Source organism: Molothrus aeneus, chromosome 2 (assembly GCF_037042795.1).
Source record: "Molothrus aeneus isolate 106 chromosome 2, BPBGC_Maene_1.0, whole genome shotgun sequence".
NCBI classification, from domain to species: domain Eukaryota; kingdom Metazoa; phylum Chordata; class Aves; order Passeriformes; family Icteridae; genus Molothrus; species Molothrus aeneus.
The window spans coordinates 25,312,703-25,325,337 of NC_089647.1; the positions used below are offsets into that span (position 1 = coordinate 25,312,703).

At 48.7% G+C, this 12,635-nt stretch overlaps 1 protein-coding gene across 4 annotated transcripts; it reads right to left on the reverse strand.

Annotated features, from left to right (window-relative positions):
- Window positions 1-10,653, reverse strand: POPDC2 (popeye domain containing 2). 4 transcript variants are annotated; one of them, XM_066569405.1, is made up of 4 exons: window positions 10,148-10,638; window positions 7,705-7,813; window positions 4,063-4,426; window positions 1-443 (listed from the first exon to the last, which is right to left on the reverse strand). In XM_066569405.1, the coding sequence occupies exons 1-4, from the start codon at window positions 10,636-10,638 to the stop codon at window positions 361-363; spliced, it is 1,047 nt and encodes a 348-aa protein (XP_066425502.1). In that variant the 3' UTR covers window positions 1-360. The 4 variants fall into 4 exon arrangements, with proteins under 4 accessions (XP_066425502.1, XP_066425494.1, XP_066425486.1 ...); XM_066569397.1 differs by having other exon boundaries at window positions 1-421; window positions 3,975-4,426; XM_066569414.1 differs by lacking the exon at window positions 1-443 and adding an exon at window positions 4,023-4,046 and having other exon boundaries at window positions 4,220-4,426.
- Window positions 10,654-12,635: the final 1,982 nt, after the last annotated feature.

Sequence of the window (12,635 nt, forward strand, 5' to 3'; positions counted from 1 at the left end):
TTTCATCTCTGCCTTTAATGGGAATCATTGAATCAAAAGGAACACAGATTCTGCAAGCAGGCTGGAATTGCTTGCAGGATTTTGGTGCACTTTGGTGACAGAGCTGCTGACAACCTCAGAGAGGCAGGACTAGAAAACAGACCATGGAAGCACGCTGGGGAAGGCAGCTCTGGTGAACAGCCATGGGGTAGGAGGTGCTGGAGTGTCACACTGCAGTCGTAAGCATGTGCTTCATGTGCTCCTGAGTGTAGATATCTGCTGGCAGACGTCTCTGCATGCTAAAGAGTGTCTCTGGTCAAAAACCTGTGTGAGCATCTGCTCCCTTGGAGGGGCTTCGGGATGAAAGCAGCCTGTTGTTCCCTAGAGTTCAGGGGTCTGGGTGGGAGCCAGAGGGGCTCGTCCTTTGCAGAGAGGGTGAGAGCTCTGGAGATGGTTTTCAGAGGCTGCAGAAGGAATGCAGTGGAGGAGAGAGGAAAAGGGGAACAGGGAACAGAGGGGGGAGGGAGAGAGAGGGAGAGAGAGAAAGAGAGCACACCATTACTACCATACTTTCAAACTTTTCCAAGACACAAACCTCATGGAGCCCACCATTACCTGTTTTTCTCCCCTCCTCTCCTATGACATTGCAAAACTGCAAATCTATGTAATTCCTCAACAACTGATAAATCAGGAAACAGGGTTATGCACCCATTCTGAGATGGCAAAAACAAACCCTTCCACAAAGCTTCTGTGATATTGGTTAAACAAAGCCCACAGCTGCTTTGCTTTTGCTCTCAAAGCAGGTACAAAACGTTAACTGCTAACTTAGACACCAAGTTGCAGACCATCAAGCATCCATCCACCTATCTCACCCACCAAACAGAAAGGCAGCCCCAAGATGTAACTGTAAAAAACAGGTAGCAACAGCTACACATCCTGCAAGCACTTGATAACAACAAACTAGAACAAATGCAGTATGAACAGGAGAAAAAGCAGGTGGCTCTTGATTGTTTAAATTTCCTGGCAAGGAATAAAGCTTAGCTTCCCCTGGAGCACTGATCTATACTATACTGTTAAAGCAAGTAGTGAACAGAACCTTTGAACCTGCCTCCTTCGAACAGGCAGCATCCTCCTTAGAGAATGAATGTGCTCATCAGTGGGATATCACAGTCCATCTTACTCATAAGCAGACTAGAAACACTTTCAAGGAACTAGATGACACAAATAGTAGGCCAAAATATGTTCCATGAATATTTTCTTGTGTATGACCTTTGTAGCACTTTGGGCATTCAAGAATTGCCCTCCTGAACTGCAGTGTTGCAAGGTGGCTGCTGTAGTGACAGAAAAGGAAAAGGAACGTCACCCACAGAAGCACTTCAGCATAGGGAATCTACAGAGCTGCAAGGTGATTACCCATGTAGGGAGTTACTGGGAAAGGAAATGAGAGCAGAGACCAGGGGAAAGCCCCAGGGGAGCTCTCCTCTCAGGGACTTACTTTGAAGAATGACACTTCAGGGGATTTCCTTGTTTATTACAGATGTATGAAAAAGTTAGGAAAGTGCTTTACCTGAGCCATGGCAAACCTGCTTGGATTATTTGTTGAGCTGTGACAAGTGTTTGGACAGAGGGAGAACCTGCAGGCCCTCTGTATCACTAGTTTTTGTGGGGAGGCACTCAAGTCACTGTGGAATATTGTCCAGATGTGACAACTGCTGCTGTGCCACTGGGATGTGATGGGATGTGCTGGGATGTGATGTGGTTAGGACACACAAGTGCCAAGTAAGGTAACAGGGAAGTTCTCATTCCACCACTATGAGCACAATAAACAGAGTTTTTGATTCCTTGTCTAATTACCTTAAAAATTAAAATACCACACTGTCTATTGTCTCCAGACTGACGGACATGGAAGATCATCTTCCTCTCCCACCTCAAATACAAGCCTCTAAACATCTGGCTTTTATTGCAGGCCTCTGCTGCCAATAGCAGCACTCTTGTCTCTGTCACAAGATCTAGAAAGACAAGAGCTTCCAGCTCAGAAGAGGACTGTGTGAAAGAAAAAATAGCTTTTTACTGTGTAGCAAAGTTTTGCCCAACACACACACTCACCCTTGTGTGTATGTTCACAGTATTGCCTCACTGCCAAAAATGGGTGGAAATTTTCCAAAAAAGCCACAAGTTACTAGCCTTCTTCCTTTTTTATTGCATTTGAAATTCTGGTTTTATTGAGCTTGATCAACCAGGAGAATTCTACCAGTGATCTGAGAATGGATATCCTCCTTCTGAGAAGGCAAAATAGAATCAAAGCACAGGCAAAGTGACTTTGCTGTGTTCACAACACTTCTTGCATGCACTTGTGATTGCACATTTTCACAGACACTCTGACAGCTAGGACGATGGATGTCTCACAAGTGATTCAGTGTTCCTGCCTCTCCAAGTAAGGACTGAAAAAGCTGCAAATTCATATCTCTAGCAGCCTACCAGCAAAACCAGGGGCTTCACATTCCTAGAACAAATGTGGATTTTTTTTCCTCTCTCTGCCTCCTTAAAAAAGAAAACAACAACCAACTACACAAAACCAAACAACCACAACAACAAAACCCTAATCAAAACTCTTGCTAACTCTTTATCTGATCCACCCACAAATACACTTATTCTTTCCCTGGTCACTTTCTTTATATCCCAGATAATATGAAGAATAATGCAGACTTGTCAGGGCTCATGCCAGGACCAATGCTCCCTGCCACTAGGTCCACAGCAGAGGTAGAAGTAGACCCAAGCAGGCACAGAGAAGAGCAGGGTGCAATGTTGCTGTGTTCAAGGCTGCCTGATGGAAGGCAGCCACCCCAGCTGCAGCCCAGCCCTGCAACTTCCTTCCTGCTGTGCAGACCCAACTGAGACACATGCAGGGGTCACTTCTAGGACAGAAATCCCAGTCCCAAGCTTGGTGCCTGGCAGCTGGATTACTGTGGGCGGCAGCAGGAATGCACATTTTAGGGTCTGCAGCTGGTGTGTAGCAGCTGGCATGCAGTGGCTAGCTAAAAGTAGCTCAGGGTGGAATTTCTCTCTGGGCCACTTGGATTTGAATTTCAAGCACAAGCCACTCTCCCATCTATTTCTGTTTGCCTGCATTGTTCTTCTGCCCCAACAGCCACCAGGCACAAGAATGCTTTTCCCTTGTGGAGTAAGGAGCTGACATTTTGGAAGAGAGCATCTCATTCCCACTCACTGCAAAGCAGAGTTTGGGGCATCTTAAAACAATGCTTAGCCTGTCAGTCCACCTAGGGTGACTGGAGGAAAGACCTATACCACACCGGGCAGAATTTTCAACATCTTACTGATCTGGCAGAGGTGAATCTCAGCAGAAACAAGGAGGACAGATCTAATGCTGGGATGAGCTATAGTGGGCAGGGAGAGGAAGGACTCTCAGCTTTGTCCCCCTGCTGAGACTGAGCACTTGCAGGGTTTATAGCAATTCCTTGCTACCAATCTGCTATAAACCCTGGAGCTGTTTCTAGTCCTGTTGGCATCTCCTGGGATGTGGGCTTTCTCACCTGCAGAGCTCTTGCTCAGCTCAATACTAGAGTATTTCCTGGCATAGCTCTACCTCATGATCTCTGTGACCACTGGTGTACCACCTGCCAGCCTGGACACCATTTCAGTGTTTCTGCCTCTCTTCAGGGATGGGGAGAGAACTGGGCAGGGAAGAGCTTTCTATGTTCAGGCTACTGGCCCTTCTACCCCACAGTACAGCTGGTGCCTGGAGCCAAGCCTCTGCCCTGCTGCTTCTCCTTAGGAAAACACATAGCTTGAGCCCACCTTCTGGGATTCCTTGGGGCAGCGAGCCAAAAGACACTGCAGAGGTGCAAACCCATGGCAAAGGGGGTCCAGTGCTCTGTCCAGGCAGATGCATCCCGGGAAAGACTTGCTCTGCAAGTGGGTACTTACGCGAGGGTCCCACACAGGGTGAGGTGTGCCCGTGCCAGGAGTGCCCTCACTTCATATACTCCCCTTCGCTCACATAGTCCATAAAAGACCCCGGCAACTCAGCAAAATCTTCCAAGACAAGACTGGTGGAGTCCTCACCCAGCAGATCACTGTCGGGCCGGGACGCCCGGGGGCGCGGGGCCGGCGGGGGCGGCGGCGGCTGCGGCGGCGGCTCAGAGACGCTGGCCTGGCCAGGGCCCGGCAGCAGCTCCTCACAGTCCTCTGACTCCCCCTCCGAGGAGGCTGGCCCAAGGACGTGGTAGAGGCTGGGCAGGCGGATGTCGAAGCGAAGGCCAAACTTGGCGAAGAGCTTCTCGTTGAGGGAGTAGAGCTTCTCCGAGATGTCATAGCCCAGATGGGAGGAGAAGAGGCGGGCGATGTAGCGGTCCTTCCTCAGGAGGAGATACAGCTTCTTCCTCGGCCAGGTGATGTAGCTGCAGTCAGTCTCGGCTGTCAGCGTGACCTGTGGGGCAGGGAGTGAGTGGAGTAAATTCCACTGCCTGGGCGGGGTCACCCACCTTGGAGCAATGTGCTTCACTCCAGGGAATGCCCTCAGCCCCTTTGAATCCTACTCCCCTTGGAGATGGTGGTGCTGGAGAGCCGGATTGTCCTGGTTGAATGACTGGATAAATCCTTACCTGCTGCTGTTTCCTCTCCCTAAGGAGGCAAAACCCCCATTCTCCTATGCAATTAGTAGCATGTCCTCATTTAACCCAGCCACATGGATGGCTACGATTCACCCTCTTGCTTTCAGATGATGCTCCCTATTGAGATCTGAGAGATGGAGCTGAAATGAACAGGGCAGCACAGACATCCCTATCCCTCAGAAATGCTACAGAAGGGGATATTTTTTTGCATGCCCAGTCAGCCTGAGTTGCCAGCAAGGAGCCCTGGGGGAGGCTGCTGACCCATTCTGCTGCCGGATTGCAAAGCCCCACAGGCCCTGCTCCAAGAAGACCCTGAGTATTGGAAGGGCCACCTGAAAAGCTTGCCTGGTCATCCTGTGCCCGAGGGACATCCTGTCTCAGCAGTTCTGCTAGACTCTGTAGAGCTGAATGGCCCTGAAGGACATTGCAGCACAGCTCAGTGAGAGAGGAAATGAAAGGTTTTATTGTGTTCATGTATATGTAGAAAACTCACGAGGGTTTATTGGATTGATTTTAGAGAACATTTCATTTTCCTTCTGGTTTTGCCAGTGTGAAGAGAGACCTTTTTCCCCCTAAGTATAGGACAAGAACAATTTCAGTGAAAACCATTATATAGTATGTAAGTGTATATTATAATAAATAATAATAATAAAGACAAGAAATGCAGGAAGGGTCAAGCTGCCCTGGGCCAAAGAAGAACATCCGAGTGTAATGGAGACACTGGCATGCGAACAAGTGCCGGAACCAAAATATCCCGGGGGCTCCCTTTCACTCTGTGCCCAGGGGTCTCCTTGGTCAGCCGCCATGGCAGAGGGCCACTGGGAAGCTGAACATGGCTTGGCTGCATGTGTGTGTCCTTGGGTTTGATATTTAATGCCATTGCCCTGCAAACAGCTGTCTGATGAAAGAAATATAAGAGATAAAACCTGAGAACTTTCCCAGGCCAGGCAAGCAAAAAGAAGGGTCACACAGAAATTGAAATGACCGGAATCTCATTTTCCTAACCAACCTCTGGTTCAGTGATCAAAAGTGATCCCTTCTTGTGAGGGATTGAGATGCAATAAGCAAACCTGCCACCAAACCAGGACAGCAAGACAGATTTCACTCCTGAATCCCCCCTCACACAAGTGCTCCAGCATCAGCAAGAGCCTGTAATTCAGTCTTCTGGGGGAAAGTGCCAGCCCTGAAACCAAACTCCTTCAGGCACTCGGACCCAACAGTCCTGTGGGAAGCAATCAGCCAAAGCAGAATTTCAAGGAAGGCAGCTATTCTTGTAGACTAAGTCATGCTTCTGGCATTTTTCAGTGGGCTCAGAATTGAATTTGTTCAATCCAGAGAGCAATGGGGCAAGAAAAACTTCAGGCAAGAAAAACCTTCCATGCCTTCCTCCAGCAAACACCCAGAGTCCAACATGCACTTTTTAAACCAAATTATTGTGTTGCTAAGACAAGGTTGAGGTAAGTTACAGAGTTTTATTAACTGCTTGGGTGAGAGGGACGAGTGTGTTAAACAGCTGCCAAAAGCAGCACATCACCATGGTTAGCATGGCCACCAAGAGTAAGGTCCTTCCAGGTACATGGACTGGTCAAGTGACACCTGGTGACTGCTGGTCTCACACAGCTCCTACTTCTTCATGCTCCTCCATAAGCACATGTGGGGTTGAGGCATTTCCAGCATATGGCCTTCCCTACCTAGGGCTCTACCTCCCCATCCTGATGCCAGGCACAGCTGACCTCACTGACCAGCCCTGTCTTGCAGAGCAGGAGATGTGCCAGAGCATGGTGCTGGCAGGGCTGGTGCAGCCTGGCCCTAGCCTGCTCCCAGTCTGTCTCATGCACCACAGATGAAGACTTCAGGAGGTCTGGGAACATTCAGTTCCACAGGAATCAGCTCAGAAAATGCTGTGGATGTCTTTGCAGGTTGCATGCCTGCAGTCAGCCATTGCAGTCAGCTATTTCCCTGCCCGTAGCCCATGACTGTCTCTGCTGGATTTTTGAGCTAATACAGCCCAGGAGCTAGCAGCAGTCTGCTGCCAGATTGAAGATTGTGCAAAACATGAGATATCACCAGCCCTAGCACAGCCATGCTATTGTTGCCTTTTCTACTTCATTATCTTGCTCCAACATCCTTATTTCTGCTCACTATCTGTAGTCCTGTGCCACAGTCACATAGTTGGCTATCCCCTACAACCATAACCACTGGTGATGGCACTGTTTTCAGGCGCAATCACCATGAACCTTTCACACACGAGCCAAATTCAGACCCTAGGAAAGCAGATTTGGAGAGCTGCCCTGGTTTAACCAAATTTGCTTGGGGCTACCCTCATGAGAAAGCATCATTCCCTCATGACCCTCCCATGCTCCCAAGGGATTAGCAAAATCCCTCCTCATATGCCCTAATTGACGTAATGAGGATTGACATCCTGACAGGTATCAGGCCATCCTGAGATGTGTGTTAAAGACAGAGAGATGTAGGCTTAAGTAATCTTTTCCAGAAGGAAAGCCAAAGAAACACTGTGGGGTGTTGACAGCAAGGCCAAAATCCTTTCAGTTACTGCAAATAAGAATTGGTCTGGCGTCTCAGCAGGGGATCTTTCTGCTCAGAAAGAACCATATTTGGGTGTGAATCATCCTTTCTGCTTCTCCACCCAAAACAAATGACCATCAGAAACTTCTGTGAGGAGCAGGATGTTTATAGATTTACATCACTGCTGCACATTGCCACGGCTGCCATCCTGATGCTAGGACAATGCCCCCTGCTAGCAGCGTGCAGGGCAAATGCATCAGTACAGGCACTAGAGAACACTGTAAGGGGAGAGAGCCGGCAGTCTGACACCTCCATTCCCTGATAAACAGGAAGGAGCACCATGCTCCACCCTCCTTGCTATCAGCAAATAGTAGGAGCATGCCCTGAGGTCTTCAGAACAAGGTAGGAAAAAAGGTTAAACAGCTGATCACACAATCCTGTGCTGGCTAAACCACCAGGAAGGGGAGGAAAGTATTCCTGGTGAGCTTTGAATGGCAAAATGAGGCCTCTCTACCTCCTTCTCAGATGTGCGGCAAAGCACCAAGGAGCAAAGGTGAGCTGTGGTTACCTGGAAAGTTCCTTCCTCAGAAGGTCGCAGCGACTCCCATTCTGGAGAGTCCAGGAACTGGTATGGAAAGACGTAGTGAAGGAATTGTCCATCCTGGCACACTCGGATCCTGCAGAGGACAGGTGAGGCAGACAGGCTTAGGCCACAAAACAGATGTCACATAAATCTGATAGCTCAAACAGTGTGTCCCAAACAGGGAGGAAAGAAATACTTGTCTCACAGATGTCTCATACCTTCTTGGGACAGCTGCAGGTGCTTTAGTGATGAGGCTATCTCTCCTTTCTCTGTGGGATTTGCTGCTGCTTCCCCATACTCCATCTCTGTTCTGTTCCTTGCTACAAAGACAGCCCTCACAGGTGCAATGCTTGGTCCTAACCCAGGACTTCTCAGCCCACAGGCTGCTGCTTTCTAAGCACTTCTAAGCCAGCCTGTGGCTCTTTGTACTTGTATCTCCTTCCTGTCTCCAAGATTTCATGAGGGCATTCCCAGTCTTGGTACTGGGAAGTCACTGCACTCAGGATCCCCCAAAATCCCACTGCCCATGGTTCCTCACAGTTCACCCTGAGAGCTCATAGTTTGCTGCACATTAAGGCTCATTTTCTCTTGGCCTTCTAAGTATCCCTTTTGCCTACTTTTGCTACAATTGCCTGCCAGGGTCAAGGTCAAATGTGCACTGAGCTCTGCTGTGGGAACGGAGAAGGACCTGCACAGGCCTGAAGCAGGGACAATGCCAGGGCACTCTGGAGTTCTATTCATAGCTCTGCATCACCAGACTTGGGGCCTCTTGCTTTCCTGTCACCATGTACCCCTGCTGTATGATGCACAAAAGCAATTCTTGCCTTCAGGAGTTAAAAGACTCTGTTCACCTTTGGCTTCTAATCTGCTGGCAGTGCTGCCTGCAAGGGTCCTGGATTGTAAAGCACATTTCCTAATCCAGGCATATTCTGCATTTCCAAGACCCCACTTGCTCAGTTTAAGAAAGAGCACCATAACAGCAATTCTCTGCTGGGTCAGCAAGACAATAGAGTGGGTACTAGGAAATGTAAATCTATTCCCACCTCCATGGAGCATCCTTTACCAGCCAAGATGCATCCTTACCACTGCAAAAGAGAGCCCAACAACTACCCACCATGGCCATCTTACTGTCTGTTGCAGCACTGTCATGCCCACAGAGTAGCATCACATTATCCAGTGCAGGTCAAGACAGCACAGACTCTTCCCCAGCAATATTATTTACTGGGGAATTTATTTATTATTTATTAATTATATTTATTATTATTTCAGAGCCAGCTGCTCACCAGACATGTTTGGTAATGTGAAGCACTACTGGAAACACACATACCAAATTTACCTCCAGTGCTTTGCCATTCAATATCCTGGTGGACCCAGGGTGCTCTTGACACATCTTAGAAAAGGGATCAACACCAAAAAAAGGAAGGTCAGCCATTCTTCTTTGCAAACTCCCTCATCAGAGAGGATTGGTCACTGCAGTAAAACAGGAGCCCCAGGTGATGCTTTGTATTCCCAAAGAAAATTCTTGTGAGACACACCTCCTGCAGCTCAGCACTGCTACTATTTAGAGATCTTCTTTCTTTCCCATTCTTATGTAACATTAGTGCCAAGTTTTTGGCAGCAGACTGGAAACCAACACTATTGCTATTTGTATGCATCTGGATTTTGCAAATTGTTAAGTGGATATGCTGCTAAAGGCAGCAGATCTCAGGTGAATGAATGCCAGTATTTGATCATTCTGTCAAATCTCCAGTGTCACTCTCTAGAGGTCCCTGAGGTTCTCCTTGGTGGTCCAGAAGAAGGAATATCACAAATACTTGACAGCACAGGGAAAGAAAAGCACCTGATTAGGCAGGATCCACCACAGGAAAATACTCTCTCTTTTGAGGAAATGGTGTTCAAAGTGAAAAATGTCAAAGCCCTGAGGGTTGAGGTGTTTGGAACAGGAACTTCTCCGTGAACACGGCTGGCCAGGGAGAGCAGGTGAACTGAGGCCTCAGCACACTCAGCACACAGCTCTTCACATCACAGAGGTGTGCCTGGTATCCCCAGGTCCAGACAAACAGCTCTCCTGCCTTGAGAAACACATTCTCACAGCCAGTCTGCTCCCATCAGAATTAAGATCACTTCAAAATGACAGACAAAGGGGTAAGGATTCATCAAAAGTATCACAGGTAAGGCTGAGCTCCACTTCATTGCCCACAGCTTGAGTCTGTAAACCATTCCCTTAAATACTCTCAAGTTAGAAAAACAAAACAAAACTAACACCCCAAAAAGCAAATTTCCCCCTTCCCCAACAAACATGCATATCTCAGATCCTTATCAGAGGAAGGAAACAATCCTCACCCCAGTTTCTACAGAGGGTGATAATACAACAAAAAGCCACAGCAGTTTGCTGTCAGACTTTGTTCAGAAATGGGGGAGCCTTTACCTGCCAGACAGCAGCAGCGAGAGGCGGTCAATGGGCGTCTTGCCCTCCACCGCATAATTCTGGTCTCTGACTAGCGACTGCACCTGCTCCTCACAGCACTTCACAATTTCTTTGTAGACTTCCAGGGGCACCTGCAAGGGCAGGTACATGGTCTTGTAGAGGAGGTCAAACTCTTCTGGGATGGTGTTTCTGCGGAGCCGGTACGCCAGGTGAGCCAGCTGAAGCAAGCAGGCGAGGACCAGCAGCATGTTCCAGATGAAGATGTCCAGCCCACAAGCACTCAGCCAGCCCCACAGAGCATAGCAGAAGTAGCCTGGGGCCAGGAGGCCAAAGATATAGAGGGACCCAAAGATGCCACTTCCCCCCATGTAACCCAGGAGGACAATGCAGCTGGCCAGCTGGTAGGCTGCTTCCTCCGTAATCTCCTTCCAAGCATCACACACCGGAGGCTGGAGAACAGCCTGGTCCCAGGAGGGGCTGTTTGCGCCCATCCTGCCCCACTCCCCACCCTCCCCAGCCGTCCTGCGCTCAAAATGAATTGTCATACACAAAGGGTGCTGCAGAGGTTGGAAAGCAGAGCTGCGGGGTAGCTGTTCCTCCTCCTCTTCCTTTTGTGCACCGTCTGGTCCCACAGCAGTGTTTCAAAGTAACATGCTAAAAAAGTGCTGCCGAATGTTTTTGCACCCGAAAAATTCCAAAAGCGTTCACTTCTCCTCTTTGTGGCTTACAAAGCGTTGGCTGGCCCCCTTCTTAGCCACAACAGTGAGAAAAGGAGCTGGCAAATGTGAGGCCAAAACAGCTCAGTCAGAAAAAGAGTCGAGGCCATTAGCTGGAAAACTCACAGACAGGACAGAGATCTCCTTGCACTGCCTGTCTCGCCTGCGTTGCAGCAAATGGAATAGCGAACGTGAGAGAGCAGCAGAGGGAGCTGGTGATGAGTGTGGAATGTGTATCTCTTGGCAGTGGAACGGAGAGAGACCCCAAATGGATAACCATGTTTGGAATTGAAATCCAAGGAGCAAAAGCAGCGAGGAGAACAGAGAGCAAGCATGCACCCGCTACTTAACATAACTCAGGCGGCCAGATAAGCCCAGCACAGCGCGAGGAGGGGAAAGGAGAAGGGAAAACAACCAGCTTATCGTGGCGAGCTCCAGTCACACATCAGGCTCTCCACTGCTCTGCACTTCTGCAAGAGAGTGACTTTCACCCAGCACAAAAAAGGAAAAAGGTCACCCCCTTTTCCCACTGTGGTTCGTAACTGTGGCAGGGACTTGGCAGAAGAAGAGAGGCTGGCTCTCTTTCCAGGTCCATTACAGCCTCCCCTTACTCCAGCGAGCTTCCTCTAGTGGGGTGTTTTAGATCAAGGGGCATAAGGAAAAGCTTTGCACAGCCAGAGAACTGTGAATGCAAGGGATAAAACTAGAGCAAACAAACCTCTGGCACCCAGTTTCATCTATCATGAAGATGACACTATCCAGCCTGCCAAAAGTTTTGTGAGCGTGTAACACTTGGAAGCACATTTTGTGGGGAAATCCTAGTTGAGGGATTACAGGCTCTGTTGGGAAGCACCCTTGAGAAACATCATCACACATTCTCATTTTTCTAATAGCTACTTAGAACCTGCCCCAAAACTTCATTTAGCCCAATGAGGACAGCCAACACTTCCCACTCAGGTAACCCAGGACATAGGCACAAGAGGGAGCTTTTGAGGTCAGTCCTCCATGGTCAGCTACACAAAACATGCATAAATGCAATTCCTCCCCTGCTTCAAGTAACACATTATCAGTCACACAGGCAGGATCTGCCCCACTGCCAGGATGCAATTACATTTCAGGCACTGACGCAACCCACGTGGTCTCCCATCACAGTATGAAGTCAGCCTGCACGGGTCAGTGGGGTAGAGATAGGGTTTCAAGGGTGGTCGTGTTTCAGGCCGAGCTTGCAGCTGCCCTGCCTAACATGCCATTCCCATTGGCACCATTCAGTTAAAGACACACTGATTGCCTCTCCTAACTAACAGTGCTCTGGAATAACACTGTCTCCCAGGCAAGGCTGCAGTAATGCTTTATGGCAACCTTCAAGAATTCATCGTGGTTTTGGCCAGCACAATCTTATTTCTGCAATGATGAGGCCACATGCAATACAGAGCTGCATGGCTCTGTAGAGCCATCCTGGCAGGCTGACACGTGGGGAGGAAAGAAGACAAATTAAGCTTTGCACAGGGTGAGCACAGTCCATTCAGAAAGGTGCTTTCTGTTAAGGACAAAGTGAAACAGGGAACCTGGTCTTCAGGGGCCCCTTAACTAAGTGAAGAAATAAATCCTAGCTACTGAAGCAGAACAACACCCATCTGCAAGCGTTATGAGGAAATGAAGAACTTTCTCTCAACCTTCTCTCCAAAGCAGGATAGCTAAAGCACCACAATAAAAAAATCTTGGGACCCAGGCTCTGTTTTTCATACCATTGCCATATACTCACTATATGATCC

What these genes read in the sequence shown, in the direction of transcription:
- POPDC2 (XM_066569397.1), bottom strand. Translation starts at nt 10,638, where the DNA reads ATGGGCGCAAACAGCCCCTCCTGGGACCAGGCTGTTCTCCAGCCTCCG. An exon ending in CTGAGGAAGGAACTTTCCAG is followed by an intron (nt 4,427 to 7,704) that starts GTAACCACAGCT and finishes CCTGCCCCACAG; the next exon opens with GTCACGCTGACAGCCGAGAC. An exon ending in AGCGAAGGGGAGTATATGAA is followed by an intron (nt 422 to 3,974) that starts GTGAGGGCACTC and finishes CCATCTCCAGAG; the next exon opens with CTCTCACCCTCTCTGCAAAG.